Source organism: Haemorhous mexicanus, chromosome 1 (genome assembly GCF_027477595.1).
Source record: "Haemorhous mexicanus isolate bHaeMex1 chromosome 1, bHaeMex1.pri, whole genome shotgun sequence".
Classification (NCBI taxonomy): domain Eukaryota; kingdom Metazoa; phylum Chordata; class Aves; order Passeriformes; family Fringillidae; genus Haemorhous; species Haemorhous mexicanus.
The window spans coordinates 75,940,183-75,957,525 of NC_082341.1; the positions used below are offsets into that span (position 1 = coordinate 75,940,183).

The 17,343-nt window shown below is 35.7% G+C and overlaps 1 protein-coding gene across 5 annotated transcripts in view; it reads left to right on the forward strand.

Annotated features, from left to right (window-relative positions):
- The window catches only part of CDH9 (cadherin 9), a 66,558-nt gene that overhangs the window by 13,660 nt on the left and 35,555 nt on the right, over nt 1-17,343 (forward strand). For all 5 annotated transcript variants that reach the window (XM_059851384.1, XM_059851567.1, XM_059851476.1 and 2 more), the window contains exon 2: nt 6,593-6,887. In XM_059851384.1, coding sequence (XP_059707367.1) covers nt 6,593-6,887 — 295 coding nt within the window. The remainder of the gene's footprint in view (nt 1-6,592; nt 6,888-17,343) is intronic.

Consider the following 17,343-nt stretch of genomic DNA (forward strand, 5'->3'; position numbering starts at 1 on the left):
TGTGAAGCCTTTAAAATAAAGATGGATTTACCACCTTTTCCAGGGATTGATTAAAGTGACAGTTCTTGGTGTTATGATGTCATCATTTCTGACCTATGGACACAATTGATGACGGAAGTCACTTCCTGTAAATCTGTATTTTATGTTATGGAACAGACAAATGTCTGTGTATGGCAAGCCATAAATAATAGCAAAAAAAGTTGGCTCTTTTCATCAGGCTGAAAACCTTTAACTCAGCTGTTGATTTGGAGAGTAGAGAGAAAAAAAAAATACTTGCTCTGAAATCCAGTTTGTGCAGAAGTAAGGATGCAACCATTTTTGCAGGTTTGACTACAACTTATAAAGGGCACAGGAGATACAGAAGGTAAGAAGGGTAAGGAGGCGGATGCAGGATTCCTTCCTATGTATGCAGAATACATATATGGAGTTTCCCCATGTTGTGTTTGTATCATTCAAACCAAAAGACTACTGAGAATTCTGCTGAACTCTTCCTGAATGGAAACAAGATTTACCCTTAAGTATTTAGTAAAAATCAGAACCTGCAGCTGATGTCAGCAGTGTTTTTTGCAATATCATTCTCTAGAGAATTGCTAACAATAGACAGCTGAACACACGAACCAGATGCTGGAAAGCAGAAGATAAGGAAAGTAAATGTCATTTGCCTTGTTTAATATACAGTCACTTAGGTTACCATCACACAGAGAGTCTGGTTGTTTAATTAAGAAGTTTGTGCTGATGTCATAAATTCAAGTCAGGTAAATACATTGCCATTTAGCACATACATAAAACTTTTGATTAAACACACATAAATAGGAAATTAAAGCAATGCATGTACTGCTACTTCAATCCACACTGAAGAACTACTGCAGCTATTAAGATGTCTTTAGAGTTTTTAATTACTTAAAATGCTAATGAAAGAGAATATTGGCAGAGCTGCCGTTGATGCTGTATTCTAACTGCTGTGGATCTCACTTAGGTCTGAAATTATACAGTAGGGGCACTGGTTAATATCCTGCCTGTCACTAGCACTCAATACATTGTCTGTGAGATTTTAGGTTTGGCTGAGATGATAGCTGCCCTTATTTCAAGCACACCACTTTCATTTTTTGATTAGAATGAAATTATTTTGTTTCAGGTAATACTTATCCTCTTTCACCAATACTGTCTTCTTTCCCACCTCTCTATACACAACCTTCTTTAATTGGAGCAAGCTAAGAATGATAATTACAGTTAAATTCCTGGGCTCAAATCAATTTGCGTTTTAATACATAGTGGTATAACTTAGAAAACTCAATTTCTTTCTGTTTCACAGTTTCAGAATAAATAGCATCATATAATCACCATATATGAATAGAAATTTGATTTAAATAGACACAAGGCTTTGTAGAAGAAACATGCACATATTTTCCTTTACTAAGCATGTTTCCCCCCTCAGGCCAGAAGCTTTTTCTTAAAACTGTGATTAGAAGATGTTTGAAGAACCCTACAAATAGAGAAATTTTCTTAATTTTTCTCTAGTTTTAGAAAGGGTTACTGTGGACACACCTGACACACCTGAATAGCTTCCATATCCCTCCCCATTTCTTGCTAAAATACTTAGTGTTTTTAAATTTAAACAGATATAAGAATATTTCAAAGAATCATATTCAATCTGACAGTTAATAATATTTTTCAGGTTGATAGTTCATGCCATGTACAGTCTATTAATATTTCTCAACACATTTCCCAGAGCCAGGAGGTCTGTGCACTTTACAACCAAACCCCAAAATGTTCTAGCTATAGAGCTATTGATATAATGCTTCAAGTTTTTGAAACATCTGATCACTTCCTCCCCCCTTTACAATATTTCTGACTTTAAAACTCTGCACATTTTCACCCTTCCATGTGCATCTGTACTCTAACTTTGCTGTGCCATGCAATCCTGATTCATCAACATACCCCTAAAGAGGATGTTCATTTGTGTTCTGGTAGTAGTTTCACCAGGACAATGTGGAAATTAGCCTGTCTTTGTCTCCCTAAAATATGCAGATAAACCAATTTAATGCCACAAAAGAGTTTGTTTGCCCACAACAACACCCCAGCATATTTTCTTCACTTTAAAGGTAAGGAAAGAAAATTCTCCACTCCTACTAGAAAGTATTTTCAGGCAAATACACCACAAGATATCAGGATTCCTCTGCAGGAGACAACTGCATGGATGGAGAGAGTGGAGGTAAGAGATCTCTAGTAACAGACCTTTCTCTAAACCAAGATCCAGAGGCACACTGTAAACCTCCTATTTTGTAAGCATTATCAGAGTGCCTACCTCGACTTAAACATGGGTCTGTCCTCTTCCAGTGTCTTTGTCTTTAATTTCCCCTCTCTACCAAGGAGATTATACCTTTTTAAATGTAGGCAACCAAATAAGTGTTTTCACTGTATTTATTCAGAACCATTGCTAGTAATAAGTAGCTCTTATTGCCTTTTTTTTTTTCTCCTTTTCTTCTGCTACAATAGTTGTCCGGAAGAAAACTGCAAATAAAATGAAATCTGAATGAAGTCTGGCAATTTCTTGCTTCTCAGTGCAGTAAATGCATTCCTATCACTATATAATTTGTTAACTGTGTCCATTGATTCTCTCCTCTTCCATTGATTATATGTCTGCCTAACTTGAAAATAGTTACTGTCTATTACAGTTAAGAATGAGAGTGGCAGCAGTTTACTGGAAATATAGTAAATTAAAACAGAATTAATAAGAAACATGGACCTTTAAGGAACTCTTTTCTAAGGTAATATTCCTTTTTTTTTTTTACTCTATATTTTTTTTGACATTCCATGCCAATTCCTGAACTTAACTATTTGAGATACATTTTCACTTCAAAGAATACAGATATCTTGTCTACTGTGTATAACAGCACTTTTGAGAGAAGTCATAAATTAGCCTCAGACATACTAAGAATGCCCAGTCAAATAAAAATACTGCCTAAAACCAAGAAGTTATGTGCCATAAAAACCTTTTTGATAAATATTGAGTACTAAATAAGGATGAAGTGTAAACTAGTGGAGCAAGGTACTTGATTTAGGGAAAATAGAATTATGCTACAGAACTCTGAGATAATCTCTGCTTGCTTACTCATTTTTTCATTGAAAAATAGAGTTACAGCAATCCACATAAAATTATGTCAAGATTTTTGAGAATATCAAGATTTCAATTATCACATCACATAAAAATTCGGTTCACAAAACTGGATAGACAAGCTAATTTGAGAGGCACACTTTGTCTAGGTAAAAAAAAAAGAAAAAAAAAAAATTGTAGGACCATTTATAAGTATGCCCATATTTATAAGAAATACATTGTTAAAAAATAGGTGATTGTCATTCCCCTGATCATTTCTAATATCTTTGTCTCTGATGACCCACAGGCAAATTTATGTTGAGAATTTTTTAGCCAATCACACAGAAGATTACAAAGAGAGAAATGTGTGTAAAGGAACATTAAGAAATCCAGATTCTCAGCAGTGTATCTGGGTTATGTCTTCATTCCAACGTGTTTCAAATGAATTAATGGGGATGGCATTTGTTATCAGTGGTCAATATGTATGATATATACATATTAAGAATCTAATGTATTATTTTCCTTTGTTTGGAGTCTTTGAGGGGGGTTTATTTGGATTTTTCTTCGTAGGTTTGAATTGAGGGAGGTGCTGGTCATGGGGTTTTTTTCATTTATCAAAGTGTTTCATATTTCTGACTTGCAGAATGATTAATTTGTGATTTGAGAAAGGAAATGTTTGAAAAGTTTGTGTTCCACCCATGCGAAGGTTTTGCTTTCTAACCTACCCAAATCCAATTAGAGAAAAGTCATGTAGAATAAATAACAGGAATGACATTTTGCTTTCTGTGATTGGTGGGCATTCCCAGACCTCCTGAATCTGTAAAAGGTAGAGGGAAATGACAGAAGTCAAGGATTACTTCAGATCACATGTATTAATATTATTTTTCCAGTTTGAACATCTGAGCCTTTTTCACCTAAACAATTTACTCATGAAAAAAATTCCACAAACTATTTTGTATGTAAATTTATTTACTGTAACTGGAAACAGGAATTAGAAAATTCTCATGTTCTTGTTCCTTGGTTTCAGTCAATAAAAAGACATGATTATTATAACACACCACATTTTTGCATGTGATTTACTGCAGGCAATTTTCTGTAGACTTTAAGTAGAATAATTAACATTTGAAAAGCTGGAATTGTATTTCATATTACAAATTCAAAATATTTAAGCGCTTCATAGAAGATTACTATTCATCAAGAAACAGTATGGATTATTCAAAATTACATTACAGTGTCTCTTTACGAATATATATATCAGTATACTAATTTTGCATAAACCTTCACAATGTTTTTTGAAGTTACTCTGCCTCAGAAATTGAAAGCATATTTTGTATTTATATATATATCTAAGTAGTAAGAAGATGGGTTGATTGCTCTGTTTTACACTAGTATTTTATTTTTATAAGATGCCAGATAATATTTTACTTAATTTATTCTTGTATATGAAAATGGTCTCTTTTCTTTTTCACAAGCTATGGTGTTGCAAAATTGCTTCAAAGATAAATGAAGATTCCTCTAATGTGAAGAGCAAAACAAAACATCCATAGGAATTAGAAATTGTCACATTTAGGATAAGCGATAGCTTGCAAGCATTTTTTTAGTACTTCCTAATAGTAAATTTTCAATAGGTGGTAGAACTCTTCATTCCTAGAATTCCATCATATTTTAGTCAAAATTTTATCATGCTTGAAAGTTCTGTTTATCATTTGGTAGAAACTTGAGACAAATAGGAAGCTTAAAATACCTATCAAATTTTGAGTTACCTGACGTCTTTGTAGATAGTTTGAACAGATGGATAAAATAAATGAACCTAACCTCTGGAGGGTGTGTATATTGTTAGGAAGATGGGTAAAGGAATGGCAAGGGACAGATATGGTTTTTTATCGGAACCACTTGTTAGCATAGAGAAGATCACTGCTCCCACCACTTGCTTATTGTTGTCCCTTTCAGAAGGTTGTAGACCTCGGGTGATGAGCAGCAGAGTTGTTCATATGAGCAGTCAAAATGAGTTTGGCAAGCTCGTAATATTTATCTACAGCTTGCTATTCATCTGCTCCTTTTATTGTATAGAACCTCTGTTTAGCAGATTACCTGGCAATCCTTAATAATTTTCATGGGTATTTATTACAGATAGACACTGAACAGAGTAGGCACTAAAACTTGCTAAGAGATGACCTACCTTGGATGGTTATCTCATCCAGTCTTATTTCTGGAAGACCAAAACAGTATCAGATAGTATTTGGTGACTAGTGTTAAAAGAGAAGAAAATTAAAGTGAATTATTTGGAAAAAATCTATTGCAATCATTCTTCATACAGGTAGAATAATAAAAATGTTCAATGGCTCAGGTATGAAACATGGAGGTAAACACTGACAGGAATACAGAAACAACGCAAGATGTGGCAAAAATAAACATTGTTCTAGTGACTCTCTAGAGTAATACCATTATTGATACTGAACAAGATTTTCTCAGGTTGTTGATATATTTTTCTATTCAGAGAAATAGAAAACATGCCAAGATAAGATTCTCTCTGTCCATGCTTGAGAAGCATTCAAGTCACCAATTTGTGGCAAGATGTGACTGTAAGGATTTATATAAAGAAAATTTACTGCAGAAGCTCATATAAATGAACTACATGGCCATGTAAATGAAATAAGAAGAATAGATTCCTGAAGAAGGGCATTATGTGAGAATTTCTATTGTCTGGGTCAGCTTCAATGTCTTGTTTTGATTTTGGTTTTACACACTTTTTCATAATGGTACTGTATGGCAAATTAACCAGTGTCTGTAAGTTCATAGGGACAGAGTTTTGAACTCTTACAAAGAGGTTGAGTAGGAAAAGGATTGTTAAAGACCTCTCTATGCTTTGAACATTTACCTCCTAGTGTTCTTGAAATATATTTCTTCTGTCTGGAGAGAGCTATAAAGAAGGAAGTAATCAACAGAGGTAAGAAGTTCCTTAAAAAAAAAAAATACAAAAACAATACAACTAGAAACATAAGTTACTTAAATCAGAACATTTAGAGGTGATTTTGGGAAGTTCAGAATCTCTAATACTTAAAAATCATTTCTTCTTTTTTGTTTCAAAGTAACTGATTGCCTTAACAATAACCAGTAAATACAAGGCAAGAGTTATTTTACAAATAGAAATTTGGGAGTTTAACAGTCCCTGTCATTTTCTAAAAAGAGAATTCTGGTAGTTTCTGGTCAGACCGTTCAAAGAAATACAATTTTTTGTAATAAATTTGTTCTTTTAAATAGTATTTCAACATCCTCTACATCCTCCTCTGTCCTTACGGGTTTGTTTGCAGCTATTTTTTGTGTATGACTGAGCCTAAAATTTTCAATTTTTCCAACAGACTGACTGAAGATAACCACTACTGACCCCAATTATAGTTGAGATTGTACAGACTTATTCATATGTGCTGAATTATTTGATCTGTAATAACAATATATAGATATATATTTATAAAATTCTTCTTTTCTACCTCTCTGAAGCTACACACTGACCAAGATAAAGGAGATGGAAATTTAAAATACATATTAACGGGAGATGGGGCTGGCAGTCTGTTCATTATAGATGAAAATACAGGAGATATTCATGCTGCAAAGAAATTGGACAGAGAAGAAAAGTCCCTGTACGTGCTACGTGCCAAGGCTATAGACAGAAAAACTGGAAGACAAGTGGAGCCAGAGTCTGAATTTATCATTAAAATCCACGATATCAATGACAATGAACCAAAATTCACCAAGGACATGTACACCGCCAGTATTCCGGAGATGTCTGGAGTTGGTAGGTAAAAACTCCTTATGTAAAATATAAAAAGATTTGGGCTGATTGGGAACTTATAAGTAATTTATTATTATAGGCACTTGCCACTGGCTGCTCTGAATACCCATGGAACAATTTCTGTTGCCAGCAATGTACTATAAATAATTGATTTCTGCTTTTAATAATTTGTTTCATCTTTATCCACTTTTTAATCCTTTTTCCATGCTATAAGCTACTCTTTAGTCTTTCAAGCCCACCGGAACCACCAAGAATTGCAGCATGTATGGCTGTCTCATCAGTTACTACATAGTTTTGTCACAGCTGATGCTATCACTTGCATGAAGAGTATCATCTTTGTATTTTAAGGTCTAATTTACCAAAACTTTCAGTACCTTTAGACAGAAACAACTTTAAATGTGTAAGTATGTAAATCAATTAATACATCAAAATGATGAAAAAATATATTTTTAAATTTTTTTCCTTGTTTTTGTTATCTGTATGGATATTTCTTGTTGACAAGTTGGTTGTTTGTTTGATTCTTTGTTTTAATATGGACTTTTTAATATTACATATAATAATATATTTAAATTTTATAAAATTATTATATTTGCCTTTATGGGTAAAAACTTACACCTATTTGTAACTGCTGAAATGAAAAGTAAAAATGTGGAGTTACAGTAAATGTGAGAAATACAGCATAACAGGAAAATAAATCTGTGGGTTTTGTTAAAATATATAAAGTGATAGATAATATCCACCAACACACATTCATCAGAAGTTATCATGATTACCTAAGTGTTTCACTTTTATACAGCAGGGACAGTGTCTCTCATAAGATAAGTAAACACAAAATCCCTAGGCTATGGGAAACAACCAACAGAAAAATTCTCAAGAGTTATTTACATTTCATGATTTACTGTAATGGTTTGCAAAATCAGTCGTGGATGATGGCATTGTTAAGAGATACAATAAAATACCTATAAAATAATCTTGTGATTAATATGCATCTTCACAAAATAATTCACAGAAGCTAATATCTCTGAGAGCAGTACAAGAAGTATAACTGAATAAAAAATTATTTTATAAACATTAGAGTATAAATATTGTTTCTATTTATTTTATAAAAATAAAATAATGTATAATGTACTTATAAAATATTTTATTATAATAAAATAATATTTTGTAAGCATGATAAAGGAGCAAATACACTACCATGTGTAATGTGAAGAGCCCAAGCACGCTTCTTTTAAAGATATATGGAAAATAGGATAATTCTTTCCATTCAAAATTTACTTTGTGGATAATCACTGAAAGAAAAAGGTTGGCAGATCACCTGTCATATTTAATTTGAAATATATTTGTAAGGAAGGAACTCTATGGGAATAGATAGGAAAAAAATTATGTTCATGTTTAACATTATCACTTAGTCCAACTTTATTACAGTCAATGGAGAGGCATGAATAAAAAAGAAGTGAAAATGATCCAGTGCTTTGGCACTGCCTGAAAAACACTGAGTATATGAAATGCTTATATTTGATGAGGAGGATGACAGCATAAGTACCATAATGTACTTTAAGCTCAGGCAGGGTCCATAAAAGACACAACAAAAGGTGAGTTTTACTTTGAAGAAGAGTTTGTGTATTTTTTCCTTAGGAAAAAGGAATAAACAGCAAACAGTGTCCTTTGGCTTCAAATACAAAGACAAAAGAAAGGATGTGAGTTAGTCTCTCCTGTCCTTAGTTGACAATTAATTGGCATTAAGGAACATAAAAACCACTGGAAAGGGAATTTTTAGCATTTGAATTTGAATGAATAGAAGTAGTTTTGTAATTTTTTTTTTTAAGTGGAATAGAGCAAGAACCCAGAACAAGAACAATTCCAGACCAGTCCATTCTAAAAATAGATATTCTATATTTCTGAATTTTAGTCATAGGAATGCTAATTAAAGAGTCAGGATGTACATACAGATGTAAATAAGATTATGCACATATATATATTTCTAGTTGGAGTACCTTTTGTACATTTTTTTTTAAAAAAACAACTTAAATAAAAGTCTAAAATTAAGGTTGTAAAAGCAGTAAGCCCAAATCTTTTAGCTAGTTCTCTCCTGTAGAATTTAAAGTGTAATTTGAGGTTGGAGTGTTGTGAAAAACAAGACATAGAACCACTGTGTAATAGACTTTCCTAAACTGGGAGAGAATCTCAAGTGTCATTGGAATCCAACTCCTGGCCCAGAGCAGGACACCCCAAGAACAACTTGTGCCTAAAAGCATTGCCCAAATGCTTCTTGAGCTCTTTCAGTGGCTGTGGCCACTTCCCTGGGGAGCCTGCTCCAGTGGCCAACCACCCTCTGGGTGAAGAACCTTTTTCTAATATTGAAACAAAACCTCCCCTGACACAACTTCAGACCACTCCCTCAGGTCTTGTTCCTGGTAACCACAGAGAAGAGATCAGTGTCGGCCCCTTCTCTTCCTCTCATAAGGAAGATGTAACTGCAATGGGTCTTCTCAGTCTCCTCCTGTCCAGGCTGAGCAGAACCAGTGGGTTCAGCCTTTCCTCAAGTAGCTTTCCCTCAAGGCCCTTCTCCGTCTTTGTTGCCCTCATTTGGATGCTCTCTAATAGACACCATTTCTCTCTCTCTCTTTCTTTCTTTCTTTCTTTCTTTCTTTCTTTCTTTCTTTCTTTCTTTCTTTCTTTCTTTCCTTTCTTTCTTGCTTTCTTTCTTGCTTTCTTTCTTGCTTTCTTCTCTTTTTTTTTCTCACTTTCTCCCTTCCCTTCCCTTCCCTTCCCTTCCCTTCCCTTCCCTTCCCTTCCCTTCCCTTCCCTTCCCTTCCCTTCCCTTCCCTTCCCTTCCCTTCCCTTCCCTTCCCTTCCCTTCCCTTCCCTTCCCTTCCCTTCCCTTCCCTTCCCTTCCCTTCCCTTCCCTTCCCTTCCCTTCCCTTCCCTTCCCTTCCCTTCCCTTCCCTTCCCTTCCCTTCCCTTCCCTTCCCTTCCCTTCCCTTCCCTTCCCTTCCCTTCCCTTCCCTTCCCTTCCCTTCCCGAAACCTTCCCTTCCCTTCCCTTCCCTTCCCTTCCCTTCCCTTCCCTTCCCTTCCCTTCCCTTCCCTTCCCTTCCCTTCCCTTCCCTTCCCTTCCCTTCCCTTCCCTTCCCTTCCCTTCCCTTCCCTTCCCTTCCCTTCCCTTCCCTTCCCTTCCCTTCCCTTCCCTTCCCTTCCCTTCCCGAAACCTTCCCTTCCCTTCCCTTCCCGAAACCTTCCCTTCCCGAAACCTTCCCTTCCCTTCCCTTCCCTTCCCTTCCCTTCCCTTCCCTTCCCTTCCCTTCCCTTCCCTTCCCTTCCCTTCCCTTCCCTTCCCTTCCCTTCCCTTCCCTTCCCTTCCCTTCCCTTCCCTTCCCTTCCCTTCCCTTCCCTTCCCTTCCCTTCCCTTCCCTTCCCTTCCCTTCCCTTCCCTTCCCTTCCCGAAACCTTCCCTTCCCTTCCCGAAACCTTCCCTTCCCTTCCCGAAACCTTCCCTTCCCTTCCCGAAACCTTCCCTTCCCTTCCCTTCCCTTCCCTTCCCTTCCCTTCCCTTCCCTTCCCTTCCCTTCCCTTCCCTTCCCTTCCCTTCCCTTCCCTTCCCTTCCCTTCCCTTCCCTTCCCTTCCCTTCCCTTCCCTTCCCTTCCCTTCCCTTCCCTTCCCTTCCCTTCCCTTCCCGAAACCTTCCCGAAACCTTCCCGAAACCTTCCCTTCCCGAAACCTTCCCTTCCCGAAACCTTCCCTTCCCGAAACCTTCCCGAAACCTTCCCTTCCCCAGCCAGTGATGCTGTGCCTCATGCACTTCCTGACATGTTGGCCCTCCTGGCTGCCATATCATGAAGTAAGAGCAAAAAGAAAAATTATTGATTGAGCAATACATATTAGGGCTATTACTGCTGTGAAAGTAGTACATCTCAAAAAAGTGAGAACAAATAATGTTAATATGATGAGGGAAAGAAAGGAAAGAAAGGAAGAGAGAATGAGAGAAAGAGAGAGAAAGAAGGAAAGAAGGAAAGAAGGAAAGAAGGAAAGAAGGAAGGAAAGAAAGAAAGAAAGAAAGAAAGAAAGAAAGAAAGAAAGAAAGAAAGAAAGAAAGAAAGAAAGAAAGAAATATCATTTAAAAAAACCAGAAGGTTCTAGAATAAAAAATTGCATGCCTTTTTATTCTCTATTTTCTTCTATAACAAATGGATGAAAATAAGAATAATATAATTTAACCAAGAATCTACAGAAGAGAGTGATCACCTTTATTCAGACTAACTGAAATAAAAAAGTCAAAGTATTCCTGCAGTACCCACATAAACACTTGAGATTATGAGGGATATTTTTAGACTGTATATAAAGATTCTTGCATACCTAATCAATGAAGTTTTCTGACTGGAAATCTCTTTATGCTTATACTATAAACACCATAAGAAATAGATACACTCATGGAAAGCAGTCACAAAAATCTGCAGGAAAATCCCAGTTTTTTTCAACTTTTTATCTCTTCCCAATTTTCTGTCTCAAACCATTTTTTTTTTCCTAACTATTACATTTATAATGTTTGCCAAGTTCAACAAATATGACAGCAGGTATTTATGAAAGCCCAGGAAAATGTCACTAAGATTGAGAAATTGAAGAGGAATCATCTCTAGCAATGTTTCCAGCTGCGTGTATATCTGTTATTCAAATTGCAATCATACCATGTACTTCTCAGTGTGTTACTGACTGTTTCTTGGAATAACTATGTCTGGAGCACACAAGGGAAAATGGTAAGTCAACACCTCTGACAGAATGTGTGATTTTCAGAACCAATAAGCAAACTGCAGTCATGTTTAACTAGTGTGATAGTAAGAAGAGTGAAAGCATAACGTGGATTTTCGGCACAACCTACTCAAGCCCTGGGGAAATATGAATGCTTATTTGTGCACTTGTTTGTGCAGCCATCAAGTTAGATATAAATTAGCCCTGCTATGCCTAAATAGGATCCAATCCAACAGTGTTATGGGTAAACCTAAAATGCTGTGTAGCAAAGTTAGTACTGGGAGTAATCAAAACCACTGAAGTGAGCTGACTGCAGAGTCATTTCAGATGAATTTTATGGAAACGATCATGTTAAATTGATATTGACTTCAAAAGTTGAATGAGAAAGTTAGTTTAAAACATTCTGAAACTCAATAACATGGAATTTCTCATTAAAATCATTTGCTGTACTGAAGTGCTAAAGTATAATAACTGCTGTAGCTATATTTTTGAACAATACTAGAGTGGACTGAAAGAATCCTGTCAATCCTGTTAGATTTAGTAAATTGATTAAATAAAATATAATTTCTAAAAATTAGAAAAAGAGGCTAGGAAGACCCATAAAGGTTAATCAAAACATTAAAAAAGGATAGAATTTTAAAAAGAGGTTGAACATTTTAAAATAATGGAATGCCCAAGTCTCAATGAAGAATTGGTGGATTTCAAGCATGACCTAGTCTGAACTACCTATCCAAATCCCCAAAAACTTCAGAGAAGTTAAATAAAGATTTTTCTCAGGCTACAAGTAAAATTATTAGGAACTTTTTGAAAAGGGAAGTTAGCAATGAAATGTCCTATATATTTAATCCCTTTTGTCACCCAGGTCAATATTATTACATCCCTCTGTACCTGCCTTGCTAATTTTAATGAGTAAGGCTTACCACTTTTACCTCATTAAGCTTCTTTAGCATGCTACTGATGAATATTTCACAACAAATTTTTAATCTTTGCGTTTATTCTATTTATAAAAGGGACAATGCCTAATTTAGTTTACCAGTCATTTCTTTAAAATGCTACTTTCTAAATTTATAGTTCTAACCAAAGACACCTAACATATTTTTTAAGATTTCTACACAGGAGGATTTCTACACAGCACAGCATATTTTAAATGGTTAAATTTAGAGCATACAATTTTTTTCCATTATATGACTTTTATTGAAAAAAAACAGAATACAAATTTTTTTCTTTATCTGGTCAGTGGGGTTTGTTAAAAGAATGTTATGTATGAAATTTAAATATGGCCATTTTCAACTAAGGTGTAGAAGATTATAGCAAGACTAAACATTCCTTGAATTGAACAGCTATTCTAAGAAAAAGATATAAATAAAATACATATCTAAAAGACATACACATGAATAAAAAGCGAGATGAGCATGCAGTAAAACCCACTGGGTAATATGTATTAACATTACCATTGTTATTACTCTGCTGTTGAGTGGTACATCCTGAAACACCAATTATACAATGATTCTCAATGATTCTCTTTGAAGTTCCATTATCATTGTTCAATATTTCTATAGTATCTCTTGGGAATATATAATCAGCATAACTACTACTTCATTTAAGTAAGACTGTGCTCCATTCTGATATTATTTTTAGTTGCACCATGTTTTCAGCATCACATAATCTCAAGTGCATTTCTCAAGGACAGTTTGTTCTTTTGTATAGGAAGCTCTTAGAAGGACAAGTAGGCCTTATGGTTAAAAAAAATTAAAAAAAAAAAAATAAAGAGGAAAGGAAGAAAATGAACCAAATGCAGTAACCATCACATTTTCTATTTTTGACTTTGCTTATGTCAGTAACCATTAATCTACAGATGTGTAAAAACAACTAAAGGGAAACAGCTCTCATCTTTCAAGTTTCAGCAGGAAATATTTATATTTTCTCTTTTGCATATTTTCCCTGGTTTCAGATGTTTATAAAAAGAAGCTAAGAATGACTGTTTTGACTTTGACACAAGCTTAAAAAACTAGTTTGCCAACTTGCAAAACTTCAGAATTCTAATTGTAATGTGCACTCTATTTTAAAATGAATTATTGAGTTAGCTTTAGGAGAAAGATATATTTCAAATAAATATTTCATCCACAACTCCATATTTTACAAGATAGGTTCAGAATTCCTTTTAGTCAAACTAAGCATGATGGCAGAAAATCTGTAACTAGAATATTTTCAATTTTTCTTTTTGCATTAGCTACTGTAACTTAAGAATTTCAAAACCTTTGTAAACGCCAGAATATTTTTTAAATGCAGAATTTTTATCCTAATTTAAGTTCTTTCTTATTTTCATGCAATAAAATTTATTTGTTATGAATTAAACAAAAAATATGGAAAATAAGAGTTCAATGTCTAGCAACATTTTCTTAAGCCATCAAGGTAAAAAATCAAAATCCTCTTTTTATTAAGAAGTCAAAATCATAAATCTTTCCAGGATATTGTCAAAGAATTTTGGACTATTTTAATTTTTTTCTTTCACTTTTGGGCATGAAGTCTGTTAAGGACATGTATAGTATTTTTATTAGGAGTGTAAATAGAATTAAAAATATTTTGCATTTGGCATGAGGCAGAATTCTAAAAGAGTTTTCTGAATGGTTTCTTTAAAACTTCATCATTCTAATGTTCAAAAGAAAACCACTAGAACACCAAAAGAATCTTATTTTGATTATGATTAATTCTTCTATTCATTGTCTACACATTTATCTATCTATATAATATGGACAGCATCTTCCTAGCAAAAAGGATGTCTGCAAGGAACTTATTACAGCTCTGGTTCTGTAAGCAGGTTATTTTGATTTTGTACAGCTCTGCTGATTTCAAGCTGGGTGTTACAGAAGTGTCAGGATTTTCCTGCATGTTGTTCATTCCACAGTCAATGTGTATAATTTCTGTAAAATTTAAATATCCATTTAAAACCACTAATATTCTTTGTTTCGAACTGAAGATAAAATAAACACCTAAAATAAAATACAAGTAATCACATCTAAAACTGATATGCATGTATTGTGTATTTCATGGAATCATAGATCAGCTTGGGTTGGAAGGGACCCTAAAGGTATCTAGGCCCCTTTCCACTAGACCAAGTTGCTCAGACCTCCATCCAATCCAGCCTTGAATGCTTCCAAGAATGAGGTGGCTCCTCTGGGCATCCTGTTTCAGTTCCTCACCATCCTCAAACTAAAGAATTTCTACCTAATATGCAATCTAAACCTAGCCTTTTTAGTTAAATACAGTTCCCCCTTTTCCTGTCACTACAGACTCTTGTGAATAGTTTCTCCCCCTCTTTCTTATTGGGTTCCTCCAAGTACTGGAAGGCTGCAATCAGGTAGCCCTGAAGCCTTCTCTTCTCCAGGCTGAACAGCTCCAATTGTCTCAGCCTTGCCCCACTGGAAATGTGCTCCATAGCTCTAATCTTTTTCATGGCCTGCTCTGGACTTGCTCCAACAGGTCAATATTGTTCCTGCTCTGGGATTCCAGAGATTCCCCATGCACCATTCCAGGTGGTCTCTCATCCTGCTGGCCAGGATGCTTTTGCTGCAGACCAGAACATGTTTGGCTTTCTGAGAATGCGCATTGCTGGGTCATGTCCAATCTCTCATCCACGAGCACCCTCAGGTCTTTCTCGGCAGCGCTGCTCAATCTGTTCATGCCTCAGCCTGTGTTGATAGTGGGCATTGCCCTGATCCAGGCACAACCACTTGCATTTAGTCTTGTTAATCCTCCTCAGATTCTCGTGGGAGCCATTCTCAAGCTTGTCCAGATCCCTCTGGATGGCATCCTGTCCCTCAGATGTGTCAGTCACATTACTCACTTGGAGTCATCTACAAGTTTTCTGAGGCTACCCTTGAACCCTTGGTCTATGTCATTAATTAAGACACTAAATGACACTGGTCCCAGTAAAAACTCCAGAGGGACATTGCTTGTAACTGATGTCCATTGGAGCACTGAGGCATTGACAGCTACACACTGGATGTGTCTGTCCAACCATTCCATTATGGACCTAACAGTCCACTAATAAAATCCATCTCTCTGCAATTTGGAGAAAAGAATGCTGTGGGGGACCATGTCAAAGGCTTTACAGAAGCCTGGATAGAAAACACTGTAACACCTTTGTGAAGATTTCAAATAATTCACAAATTTAAAGTTTACAGAACATTTTAACATTGCAGATGAGATCTCAAGCTACAGAAAAAGGAATGGCACTCTTTTTCTCCTTTTTGGTCTCTCAGTTCCCTCCCAGGTGTGGTCTCTTATGTTTTTGCCACTATGCTCTGAACCCAGAAGAAGAAAGTTTAAGGAGATAAATCATCATAAAGATGGATAATTCAAAATCAATATTTCCTTTCTACTACTTCTGTTCCCTGATTCAGATAGCATGAGGTTAGATGCTAGAGCTAGAGTTAGGGAAGTGGAAGGAATTGGAAAAATACAGCAGGTAAAAGCAGGTGAGACTCTTCCATCTAGCAGTGTCTAACTTCAGCTAAATAATCCCTTGTCATATCCATTTTTCTTCAGCTACAAAATCCTTCTAACCTAAACAGGATTCCCCACTTTCTTCCTTATTTTTTCTTTTGAGATAGGGACAAGTTTGATTTCTTATTAAGACACCACAAATCTGGGGCAGCACATTGGGAAAACCAGAACCATTGAGTCACCTGCCATGAGTAACAGCTGACTCTTGGTGCTACCAGAAATTGGGGTTTTGTATAAGTGCTGTCAGCAAGTAAAGTAACTAGTGTTTGCTGCTAATACGGGAAGGTATAAACAATTTTTTATTTCTGTCCTGTGAGAACTGAGCCACTGTCAACTCACTGCCAGTCTGTGGCCTCTAGCTCCCTCAGACCTCCACCTGCTGAACTTTCACAGTGTTCTGTTCTAAAATATTTTTCATAGGAAGAAAGAAGGTGCCAGAAGTTCAAATGCAGCAATTAGTAAGCAGGATGGGTGACTTTTACAGCACTATATGGGACTTTAGGATTTGTCAACTAATCGGTCTAAATTTTGGCGACGCAGTTTTTAGCTGATTAAAAACTCATTTAAATTCAATTTTCTATTATTTCATAGAAGAGTAGAACAGCTATACTCCGTAGATCTGTCCTAATAAGTTCAGCTACTGCAGCAATGGACATTGGAATGTCCATTTGAATAGCCTTGGAATGACAGACATCTTGCCAAGTGGAATGTTCAGACCTGGGTTATGTTAAATGTACCACCCCTTTCTATCTCTTTGAAAAGACTGATTGCAAAACTGCTTGCCTGGATACATTATGGCAACAAATTCATTATTTCTCATTATCCGTGTACATTGAAAGCAAAACAAAATGAAAAAAAGACAAAAACCCCCAAAACAATAAACACCCCCTCCCCCAGAGACCTGTGCATTTTTAAATTAGAGCTTGAAGCTAGCATTAAAAGTTCCTCTCTCATACCTACATTAAGTATTTTTGATGCATCAATTTTCCTTACTTTTATTTCACTAGATTTTCAGCTACACCAGCCAAAATCTGTGAACAGAAGCATAATGCTCCAGGATTCTACAGATCATCACTTTTGCTTACACTGCAGGGAAATACAGTGGGATAGGATCTGCCTGATTAGAGATCTGTCCCTCTGACTGCATGTTAAATCCTTTCATCTTTCATGGCTTCACATCTGAAAACCAAAATTATCATTTACATTCTGA